Source organism: Motacilla alba, chromosome 5, assembly GCF_015832195.1.
Source record: "Motacilla alba alba isolate MOTALB_02 chromosome 5, Motacilla_alba_V1.0_pri, whole genome shotgun sequence".
Classification (NCBI taxonomy): domain Eukaryota; kingdom Metazoa; phylum Chordata; class Aves; order Passeriformes; family Motacillidae; genus Motacilla; species Motacilla alba.
This window is the reverse complement of record NC_052020.1, coordinates 40,595,617-40,607,546: the sequence shown is the minus strand read 5'-3', so window position 1 is coordinate 40,607,546 and position 11,930 is coordinate 40,595,617. Positions and strand designations below refer to the sequence as shown.

Below are 11,930 nucleotides of genomic sequence, written 5' to 3'. Positions count from 1 at the left end.
CCGACAGCTTTGGCTACTTCATTGCTGTACTGCTTATCCTTCTGTAAATTAGAGATGAGAATAGTCATCTACCCTCTAGGATCATGGGCAAGCTGTATTTGGAAAGTATAAAGTGTTATGAGTATGTTGCTCTCTAATGGGGGTTGTTACCAGAATGTTTTATAATGATGACACTGTACTGTGGAAATAGACAAATCATGATGAATTTTTTCTCATTGGGGGTTTTTTATGAGTGGGGGACATCTCATCCCTAGATAAAACCTGTAAGTACCTTTTGATTCTTATGTTCAATGTGTACTGGCTCTGTTTGCCCTGTCCTGGTCACATCTGTTTAGACAGTAGTTTCGTGGTACGTTTGGCATTTTCACAAGAGTTACCTTCAAGCATGGTAGCACTCTTAGATGCTATTTTTGGATGAGTTTTGTGTTTCTCACTCTTTTTTTAACCAGATGTGTTTTATTTTTCCAGGTGTTCAGATCACAGCTCAGTATTTCTTCAGTCAGTGATCAAGATGCCTACAGAGCAGGATTACAGCCAGTTAGCCAGTGGAAAGCCTATGGCCTCAGTGGGTATCCAGGTACGTACCTCTGATTTCAAGAAAAATTAAACACAGCCTCATTGCTTTGAATGTATGCAGTTTCAATCTTATTTTTCTTGTCCTGCCTGAAAAAGCATTTTGGTTTGCCTAAGTGTAATTTAATGTTGTTGTAAGTACAGGAGGACAAACAAATCAGCTAAAGGGTGGGATCCAGCAATATTTATAAAGGTGAGAAGAGCGAGTTGTTTCACAGTGAGATCAGCCAGACCACAGCTCATGAGAATGGACTCCTGTTGCCTTTGACAGAGACTTTATTTCTGTAGAATCTGTTTTTCCTCAATATACATCATGCTCATTGGGTACATGCCTGAAATACAGTAGTTTTGCAGTTGAAGTGTGGCATCTACTCATCAGTGTAGGACATGGAGTACAGTAAATGAATAAGAGAACCTTTTGGCCTATTCAATATGCAGAGTGATTTCATTAGGCAGATTATTACAGAAGTGGAAATGTGTTTTAGGTTTGCAGTTTACCTGGTATAGTCACAGAGAGGTATTAGGTTGGAAGGCACCTCCAGAGGTCTAGGCCACGACCCTGCTTAAAGCAGGATGAAGTTGCAAGTTGGGTCAGGATGTTGAGAGCCTTGTATGGGTAAATTCTTGAAATCTCCAAGGAGAGAGATTACACGCCCTCTCTGGGCACCTGTACCAATGTTTGGCCATGTTTTTTTCCTAAACCTCATATCTAATAAAATTTGTCTTGCTTTTACTTGTGACTGTTGTCTCTCACAATCAGGCACATCTAGAAAAATCAGGCTCCCCTCCTCTCTCATGCTTGTGGGTGGTGCTCACCAGTACCAGGATGTGTCACTAGCCCTCACTGCTGCTCATAGTTTGTCCTCAAGGCAGCCTGGCCTTGGTTTGGCGCTGCTCTTGACCCTTGGGCCATACTGTTGCATGGTGTTATTCTGTCCCAAATGCAGAGTTACCACTGTTGAACTTCTGAGGGTCTCTTTAGCTCGTTCTTCATTTGTCAGAATCCTTTTCAGGGGCAGCACTAGCCTCCAGTAGATCCACTGTTGCCCCAATTTAGTGTAATCTGTAAGTGAAATGAGGATGAACATCCCATCATCCACGTTGTTGATGCAGTTGTAGTTATCTTTGCCCCAGGATCAAAGAATGCAGCTCATAACAGCTGCTGGTTAGACTGTGAATCGTCAAATCGCTCTTCTTTAAGCCTGGTGATCCATCCAGCTTTTGCTTACTTTTTCAATTTGCCCAAAAAATTTGTGGCTCCCAGTTTGGCTCCAGTGGTGCTGTAGAAGACCAAATGGAAAACTTTTCTTAAGCCAAGGTAAACATAATCCCCTGTTTTCCCCTTGTCTGAACATCTCACTCTAGCAGGCAGTAAGGCTGGTTAGACAAAATTTGCCTTCCATGCTCTCTGTTCCCAACCACCATGTGTCCAGAAGTTGCTGCTGTGAAAATTTGCTTTGTAATTTTATCAGGGGTTTTGGTAAGGCTGATGAGTTTGTAGTTCCCCAGATCCTCCTTATTTCAGGAATTTTTGTTTGATTAATTATATTTTTTTCTCATGTTTCTTTCCATTATTGTGACCTCAGTTTCTGAGTTGGTTGCTTTGAAGCCAGCCTAGCATTTCTGAAACTGAAGCAGCCGTGCTACCCATCTGGCATGTTTAATACACAGGGAATTGAATAACTTCAGGAGAAAGGCTTCTGCCTTTTCTTGCCTCTGTAAATGTTTTGTTCCACTTATCTGTCATATTATAGCTGCCCTCGCTTGGTCTGCTTGTCATTTACTGTCTGTCTAAATGTCTTTCCTAGTAATTACATAGGGGGTGTGGGGAATCACAGGTGTTCCACCTAACTGCATTTCTCTTCTGCTTTGGCAAAGGAAACCTTTTACTAAAATGAAATGCAAATACATTGACAAATTATCTGTCCTGTTTAGAATCAAGTCATGTGTGGATTTGAGGAGACTAGTATTTTATCATTTTTCAGCTACCTTTATCTGGACATCCTTAAGCAGTAGGAGATGTGTAACCAGTTGTCCCAACAGCCTTCTAAGTGAAGTAAGAATTTCTTTAGTTTTTCTGTGAGCAAATGGAAAGGAAGTAGTTTGGTTTTGTCCCTACAGTAAGCAATGAAATAGAAGACAAAGGAATCTGGGTGAAATTCTATTGTGGTATCCTGAGTTCTGTGAGAAGCATGTGATGTCTTTGGGTCTTTGCAACTGACACTTTTTTTATAAGTGGTTTTCTTGTTATTAGACATCTGCATGTCTTATCCTTCCTTTGGCTGAGGTTGGAGACCACTTTCATTAGGTGCAATTTAATTTGTAGTACATAGCAAGATAGTGCTGCAGTAAGAGAATTGCATCTGCTTCCTCAGGACAGTTTCCTTTAGTATCCAGATTCACCAAGAATAATTCTTTTACCCTTTCCCTCTACATCTTTCAAGGGCAAGAGGTTCAATTATGTTGTCTTCAAAGTTTGTCTGTAGTGTTCTTCAGTCAGTTCAGAAAGATTGCTACAGAAATATTTATTTCTTACTCTTCTCCCTCCTATGTGTGCAAGTCACTGATTTCTAGCACTATTAGTCATTGTTCTGTGTTTGCACAGAATTTTATAGTAAAACTCTGCAACTGTTAGAAATTCAGTTTCTGCCTTTCTTGACACAATAAGCATAGTAGTAACTCACTTTTTAGTTGTTACTGCTTTTGTAAATCTAGACCAATCTAGTTTCTTAAGAGAAACCTAGGTCAAGGAAAGATTTGGAGAGACATGAGCATGTTCTGAGTTTGTGAGATAAAAGCTGTAAAATCTAGATTCTTGTTCTCATCTCTGCTTGTAACTAGCTCTCCAGGCTTCAATGCCTTCATTAATACCTGGGGATAACACATACACAGCAGGGTGTAATTTCATGAATTTAGTGAAGTACTTCAAGAACCCCACATCAAAAGCTGTAGATAAGAAGTTCAATATTATTATTCTGTTCTATGCAGATGCCAACAGAAGGTAAATATAATGCTTCTGCCAAAGCAACTTCTTGTAGCCAAACCTATCAGAAGGCTGCCATATTCTGAAAGTGCAGGGAACAGAGTGAAGTGAATGACCATATGTTATTAACACACTGAAGGCTTTTTTTCTAACCAGTTACTTTAATCTTGAGTCTCTGAGGTATGCTGGCAGGTAGCTCTTTTTGTGTTTTTAATACCACTTTCATAAGGCCACAAGGCAAGTTTGTATCCTACTGAGACTCCTAGCTTTGCTCCTTCTTTTTTCACCTATTTTTGTCTCTGTTAACTTGATATGACTGAGAAGTTTAAAAAGACACTAAGCCAAAACCCTAAAACCTCCTTTTCCTTTGTTCCTCTCATAACCTTATCTGTCTTTACATGTGGATTTTGTGTTAGTGAGTCTTATTGAATTGATAGTCTTTGAGAGATTGCCTTGATTCTCAGAGTAGGTACCGTACAGATTGACAGCATCTCTCATATGGGCTGCTGCTTGAACCCTGCCTGAGGTGCCTGGCTAAATGAATGTGCAGAATAGCTGCATGTTTATTTTGTGATGTTAATTAACAATGCCTGCAAAGTATTCACAGTCAATAACAAGCGGTTTGGGATATCATTTGACTTTCATGCCCATTTCTGAGCGTTACCATATCAAAATGCAAAAATGGATACAACCAGACTTACCTAGAAATAAGCGTGAACAAAAGGGGAGGACACTTTATATTAGTAGACACTTGCTCAGCCCAGGGACTTCTTTCTGAAGTAGCAGTAGGAAGACAGTATGAGTTCAGAGCCAGGGATAAAGTTAGTTTAAAGCACAGAAAAACTAGACCAGAATTGCTCTAACTTTGCTGGGCTTTAGAGAAAAGTCATGCTGAATAATTAAAAAAATAAAATTTACTCCAAAATAATTGGATTTTCATGTTCTTACTCCTTTATCTCCTGTAATCAATATGCCTTACATAGATATGTCCTTTATTGTAATTTTTTGTTTGGACTAGTGTTGGCTGCCCTCTCTGCCTTCTACCTTGTGCCACCATTTGTTTTTTTCTGAAAAAAAGCCAGTAAATTTTAACTTGACTAGAACAGATTTCATCAGCTTATATGCACAGTCAATGGTTGTATGTCTGTGAGTTTTTTTGACTACCTCTGGCTCCTATCCTTTGCTCTAGGTTCAGAAAAAAACCCAGGGAAACGCTTAATCCTACTTTGTCTCCATCCTCTCCTTTTTTCTTTGTGGTCAGGGTTTATTTTCATACCAAACCCTTTCCTTCCTGGCTGCCAGCGTCACTGGGTGAAGCAGTGTCTCAAGCTGTACCCTGAGAAACCCAATGTCTGCAACCTGGACCTGCACATGGCCCCTGAGAAGACCACTGACCTGTGGGGACAGAGCAAGGAGCAGCTGAGGTGAGTCCACTATCGCCTTTCGTGGTCAAAACGGGTGGAGCCAGATCTCACCTTTGAGAAGGTCTAAGAAAATTGAGCAGGGAAGGGAAGCTGAAGAAGATTGTGTACATGCTGGCAGAATACAGATGGTGTCAGACATTCCAAGTTAAAGATGGATATTTCATGGCTTCATGTGCATCCTCGCTAATTCTCTGCTTTCACTCTCAATGGGATTTTCTAGTAGCATATTGTTCTAAAGCCATTGTGAACTGGTACGTAGTGAGCCTGGCTGATGTGCTGCTTGAAGCTTGCTAAGCTCAGCTGTGAGTGGAACTGTAAAGTCCCTTGAGGCCTCAGTTTTCCTGAGGCAAAACAGATCCTTTCCAAAACTCCCCAGTAGTAGCACTTCTTCCCAGTCAGCTCCTAGACCCAGTACAATGTAATTGAAATGCTGTTAGCTGTACTTTCTTGAACTTCTCAAATCTAACAGTTTCTGTGTTCTTATTTTGTGAAGTTTTTCCTTTTGGTTTGGTTTTGTTTGTGGTTTTTCTTAATTCAGTATGACATTGAATTAAATGTATTAAATGTGCTATTTTAATAGCAGTCATGTTTAATCTGAAAGATTCCATCAGGTTTAGAATTCTGTGGCTGATGTAGCTGCCTTTCCTCTACCTGATCTGAAATTTAATGGAGCATTTGTCCCAATTTGGAAGTCAAGTCCAAACTTTAAAAAAAGGAGAAGTCTTTAAAAGCTTGAACTTTAATAAAGTCACCTGTAAAAATACATATGAGACAGACTGTTTACCATACACAATCTTTTTAGCTGTTTGGATGTTTATTGTTACCTTATTGATTTCACTGCCTATTTTTCATGGTGATTGTTTTGTGTGATGGTGCAACCAGAGTTCTCTACAATGCTCATCCTCCACCTCAGTCTCTTAGTGAGGTTGACATGCTGAGATGTTTCTTCAAAAACCTCTTGACATCTACAAGATATAGAATGGCAAAAGCAAGATTGGGACTTCTAACTGTTTGCACCTAGGAGAAAAGTTGTACTCTCACCTCAGTTTTCCAGGCTCAGTCAGAATTAGTTACAGAAATGGAGACACCATTTTTGTGTTCCATCGAGAATGAAAAATTGCTCTGTGAAAGGATTGTGTGTTGTGCCCAATGGCTAAAAAAAGTGGGGTACTGTTCCAGTTTGACAGGCCTCTCCCAGCAGGACCTCCTGTGTGCAGAGAATGGTCAGAGCAAAGCTTAATTTGCAGCTGAATCCAATTCAGTTGAAAACAGTGTTTAGAAAAGTGGTGGCTGGCAGCAACCCTGGCAATTTTATGAAGTACTTACCTGAGTCTTCAAGTGAGCAAACTACTGTATTTGTGCTTATACCTAGGGGCAGCAGATGGACCTAGCCAGCCTCTCTAGTATCTGGAGTAAAAGTGTTTCAGGGAGGTGAGAGAACAGCACTTAACTGAAAAGAGGTCTACTTCCAAGATGGGTCACACCTTTAATGCTATTTAAAGCCTTTAGGATAATGCATGCATGTGCTTGGGCCATGGCTTATCTGCTCTTTTCAGGATGCAGGAATCACAAGGTAGGGTGAATCTGTACAATTCCTAGACATATATGCTATGCTTTCCTCACAGAGTGGAGCCTGAGTATTTTCTCTGGTACTGGGGACAATTAAAAGCATAAAAGGGAACAGAGCATTGCCACAAGGGAGATATAGATATACAGATACATAGGTATGTCCATCCTTGTGTATAAGGAAAAGGCTGGAGGGGTTTTACATATGCAATCATTACCAGCAAATAAAGAAACAAGGGATCTTCAGACCAAAGCTCCCATGCTGTTCAGTCTTTTTCTAACATAGTTATACCTTTTCTGCGCTTTCTTGTGGGACCTCATTGTTTCCAGATACACAACACTCATACTTTCCCCTTCTTAGCAATCACATATGAAATCACATGTAAAATACCCAGTTCTGGGAATAAGAACTTCCCACACGCATTTGGGCTCTTGCTGTTGTGCAATCACTCTAGCACTGTAGCAAAAAAAGGACACTTTAGAAAGGCACATGCTAGAATTGTTTCATTATGAACATTGTTTCTCAGTTGAAAGATGTACAAGAACAAACTGTGGGCTCTCCCTTTTCTGAATGCTGTGTTGCCTGCTTGTGGGCTATGCAAATTGTTCTAAGCAGCATGTATTTGACAGTTACTGTGTTGGTGTTTATGGTAATTGCAGTTGCTGTTACCCTATGACAGATGGAAATTACAAAGACTGTTTTCAGTAATCAGTGAGCTAAGAAAAATTACTGAAGGTAAAGAAATTTGCCTTTTACTCACGTTCCTGGTTTATCTTATGAGCCATTAGATGGCATAGTTGAAGGGCAGGAACAAGCTGTGTATCCAGATAGAAATGCACATTAAATGCAGATGTTTGGCTGAGACTTGACCATGACAGCACAAATATCAATCTTTTTTTGTAAAAGAGAGCATGTCATGCTGAACTAATGAGGCTATAAATGAGAGCCAGCGTCTGGTACAATTGTTTATCTTCTGAGTATATTTCCATTTTCTATATTTTTCTTTTTTTGCCATAACACGTGACTTGGCTTGAGAAAAGTATGCTGAAATTGCTGAAATGAGTACACTAGAAGATAGATGTGTACCTTCCTTTTTGTATTTGTCATTAACGTATTTCTATCTGATTTAGTTATTTGTACTCTGTAACTTTTCAAAGGCTTTTCCATAGTCTGTCCTAGAAGCCTCTTCTTGAAGCCTCTTCTTGCTTTCATCAGCTACTAGTAAGAATGGTAAATTGGTGTTTCAGACCACTCAGTCCCTTTACTTCAGGGTTGTCATGTGAGAAGAACAGTTCTTTGTCCTGCATAGCAGTCTGGATAAGGGGACACCTGCAGTCTAGACTTCTTGACGCTGTGGTGATCGCTAGAGAAGTCTTGCTTCTTACTGCAAGTCAGCCCATCCTAAGGACATTTTAACAAAGTACCAAGTAGTAGAACTAACCATCCTTTGCAATATTAGGCAGCATGCTATGCTTCACTGTCAGGCAACTCATTTTCCTCTCTTGTAATTTTCCATTAAGTGCCTAGAATATTTTTTCCTTGAGTTTGCTGATTTCAGATCTTCAGATTCTGGTCTTTCACTTTTGGGTGCTCAAATAGGACATGTTTAATTCTGATTTCTTAATCTGTGCTACTCATTGTGTTTCCATCCGATAATCTCTTAGGTACCATTTGAAAATACAAGCTTTCAAACAGACAGCAGTTGGCAGTAGGCCCCACAGCCTGCACACATTCCATGAACTAAATTTTCAGGGTCTTTGGAGGAAGAAAGTATTGAGACTGAAAATAAAAGTTTAGCATTGATCGGTTTTAATAGCATTGACTGGTTTTAATAGGCTGTGAAATGGATGAGTGAATCTCATTACTGTATGCTGCACTGTGTGTAGCAGAAGACCCCTCAGAAATTAACATATATCCTATATATTTATATTTTGTCTTTGTAGAAGGAAAGGTTCCAGTAAATGGGAGCCCAGGAGCCTATTGGAGAAGCTGCGCTGGGTGACCCTTGGTTACCATTATAACTGGGATACTAAGGTATTGAGGTTAAATTCTTCTGCATTTTTCTTAGCCATAAGCACTCAGAATGGCAAACAGAGAAGGACATAATGGAATAAAATGTTTATGATCCTGCAAGACAGTCTTGAGGAAAGGCACTAACAAACTGCTTTTTAGAACATTTTAATCTGTATTGGTTTACTGTGAAGGGTTTAACAGCAGAAGTCTATTGCTGCATTCTTTCCTTTGAAAGTTAACGTGATAGCATACACTCAGCTCTAAACCTGCAACTATTTCAGGGTAAGTGGCATTTTTACCTACCAAAAGGGATGATTACAAAAGCATTGCTAACTATTAAGCTGAGTGTGACTTCTGGGAAGCTACTCTTTGGTGGGGTGAGCAGGAACAAGAAGAAACTGCTGCTTATGTGATTGAACTTTAATGAATCTGAACCACTATAGTGCATTCTTACCAACTAACAGCTGTTTTGAGGATCCTGATCAAAATAAACTTTTTTCATGAGATTGAGATAGATGGAGGCTGATAAACACTGGCAGAGTGAATATGCATCTTATCTGTATATTGCAGATAACCAAATCTGCTTACAGCCTTTTATTTACAAGATTAAACTGTTATTGGATGGCCTTAATAAAAGTTTGGTTATTATCTTCCAGTCCTCTCAGAATGACTTATGGGAGAGAGAAAAAGTAGGTTTGCAATTGATTTATGCTTATTAATGAAGGAGTAAAGATGCTTGTTTTGGAGCTCTGTTGATGAGCTACGAAACTGTCTTTCCATTGGCAGCTTCAGGTTGTGACCGAGAAGATCCTCAGGATGTTGCTACTAATCTTACTGATTTCAAATTTAACATCTAGATATAATGATTAACTCCACAATGAATTAAATCTTTGGCAGTCTCAGCCTAGGCCACGAATTTAATGGTAGGAGGTAAATTTGCTGTGGTTCTGCCTGTGTTGTAGTTATTTTCTCGGTAAATGTGATGTCCTTCTCCATGACTATCAGCCAGGATTTTGAGTTGGTTTTCAATGTTAGTTTCCAAGTGTATTTGCTGCTCTGATGTGTTGGGTGTGGCTTTCTTTTTTTTTTTCCCTCCTCCCCTCTCCTTCCAGAAGTACTCAGCAAATCACCACACTCCTTTCCCCTCAGACCTTGCATTCCTATCAGAACAAGTGGCTGCAGCCTGTGGGTTTCGGGGTTTCCAAGCCCAAGCAGGGATCTTGAACTACTATCATTTTGACTCTTCACTGGGAATTCATGTGGATGAGTCTGAACTAGACCATTCTCGGCCCCTGTTATCATTCAGGTGAGTCAAGGAAAGCACACTTGAGTGTTATGGAAAGATTGATGGCATTTTTCTAGGGTTGCTTATGGTTATAGGAAGGCCGTATGATGGAGTTTGCTAATTGGGTATATAATCTTCACTCTCAGAAGATTTGAATAGCAGAAGGCTGTAGGTCAGGGACATAGTTTTTCTTTAAGGACTGCTTGAATAGCCTGGATATAGTGCCTGGATATAGTGCCTGGAGTGAAGAGCTTTTTTGCAGAGAGCACAGGTCTGTTCTAAAGCAGCAGAGTGCCAGCTGGGTACTGAAGAAGTATCTCAGCAGAGCTGCTAACCCAGCAGGGCAATTGCTCACACTGTGCCTGTCTTGAACCAGATCTTAGTCTGTTTGCCATGTTCCCACCTAGAAGTTGTTCTTAGGAGTCCCTCTGGTTTTTGTGATTGCTTGGGGTGTTTTTTATGAACGAATTTAACTACTGATATTTTTTTCCTGTACAGAAAATTGTTCTCTACCTGAATTTTTCTCTCTCCATCTTTATACCGTCTCTAGCTTCGGGCAATCCTCGATATTTCTGCTTGGGGGCCTGAAGCGGGAGGAGGCGCCGACGGCAATGTTCATGCACAGCGGAGATATCATGGTGATGTCTGGCTTCAGCCGCCTGCTGTACCACGCTGTGCCCCGGGTGCTCCCCAACCCTGAGGGGACAGCTCTGCCTTCCTGCCTCGACCAAGCTCTTCCTTCAGACCTTCCTGTTGGCTCAGTCATTGAGCACAGTTCTGATGAGGACTGGCAGGTGTGTGCCAAGTACCTGCAGTCCTCCCGCATCAACATGACTATTCGACAGGTGTTGGCTGAGGGTCAGAAATTTCCAGAGGAATCTGGGACAAACGGAAAGAGCCAAGCACCCTCTGAAGACAGTTATCATGAGAACAGCAAAGCCAAAAGACATAAACCAAACAGAGTCAGCTGAGACCCGGCCATCATACTGACACGGACCAGACAGGCAATCTCCGTATGGAACTGGGAACTGGTGTAATACTGGAAGTCACTTGTCTGTATTGCGGTTAATAAACTTGTGCAGAATAAATGTAGTCCTTCTTGCTGTAATAAATAGGTAGGAGGAGAAAAAGAATTTAAAAGGAAAAGAAGGATAAGTTCAGGACTGGGACTCAGGAGATTAACTTTATTGGCATTTTGTTGCAAATGTTTACTGTACTCTGTTTCCTTTAAAATACCTGTCTGTCAGAGAACTTTAAGCTTGGTTAAGCTTAAATGGTTTAAGCTTTTGGTGAAGCTTGGTTTAAGCTTTAGGAGTGATGCTTAGTGTTTTGAAATCATTGGGCAGAGAGTGTTAGCAGAAGGTACATAATTACTATGTGATAGAGAATCCTTGGGCTTGTAAAGCTCAGCTGAAGCAAAGTAACGAGAATGTATGAGAATAGGCTGCTATGGGTGTAAGACTTACCTGCAGCATTTTCAAGATAATTACTTCTACAGCAAAAATGGGTTCAGTGGTCAGAAACTGGCAGCTCCCTCAAGCAACACCTGCTGCAAGCTTTCTGTAGTCCTGTGCTCTCCTTTTGCCTGTTTGCATCCCTTCAGCTGCAGCAGAATCTGCTTTTATGAATGGTACTGGACATCTTATCTCAGATTTTAGAGAGAAACAGATGGAAGCAATATCTACTTAGAATATCCAGTAGCTCCCAATTGGGTCTCCTCCCAGCAGTGAGTATGTGACTGAGCCAAACATCACCATTATTTCAAAACTGCCCTCTTCTAAGTGCCTGTGTGTTACAGTTCTCCAGTCCCAAGCTAGCATCTGTAAGGAACAGGATGACTTGCAAATAAAAGCAATGAAGCTGTACATTAAGTACCTAAAAAATTAATCAGTGACTATCTCTGTCACCCAAAGATAAATATATTGAAACAAAGAAAAGCAGTAGCTTTTGTGCTAGTCCTTTTTAAGATTCAGACCATCCTATCTACTTTTTAATGCAATTTTAATTGTTGGAGTGGAATGCACTGTCCCTGGGGTATTTTGTTGCACTTTCCCAATGAATAAACTTTCTTGGTTTTAAATTAAA

General features: G+C 40.4%; 1 protein-coding gene across 2 annotated transcripts in view; it reads left to right on the top strand.

Annotated features, from left to right (window-relative positions):
- The window catches only part of ALKBH1 (alkB homolog 1, histone H2A dioxygenase), a 14,308-nt gene extending 2,378 nt beyond the window's left edge, over positions 1-11,930 (top strand). Inside the window, exons 2-6 of one of the 2 annotated variants that reach the window (XM_038136837.1) lie at positions 469-577; positions 4,818-4,980; positions 8,491-8,581; positions 9,673-9,866; positions 10,396-11,930. In XM_038136837.1, coding sequence (XP_037992765.1) covers positions 469-577; positions 4,818-4,980; positions 8,491-8,581; positions 9,673-9,866; positions 10,396-10,816 — 978 coding nt within the window. In that variant the 3' untranslated portion in view covers positions 10,817-11,930. The remainder of the gene's footprint in view (positions 1-468; positions 578-4,817; positions 4,981-8,490; positions 8,582-9,672; positions 9,867-10,395) is intronic. The other variant, XM_038136838.1, reaches the window with a different exon arrangement.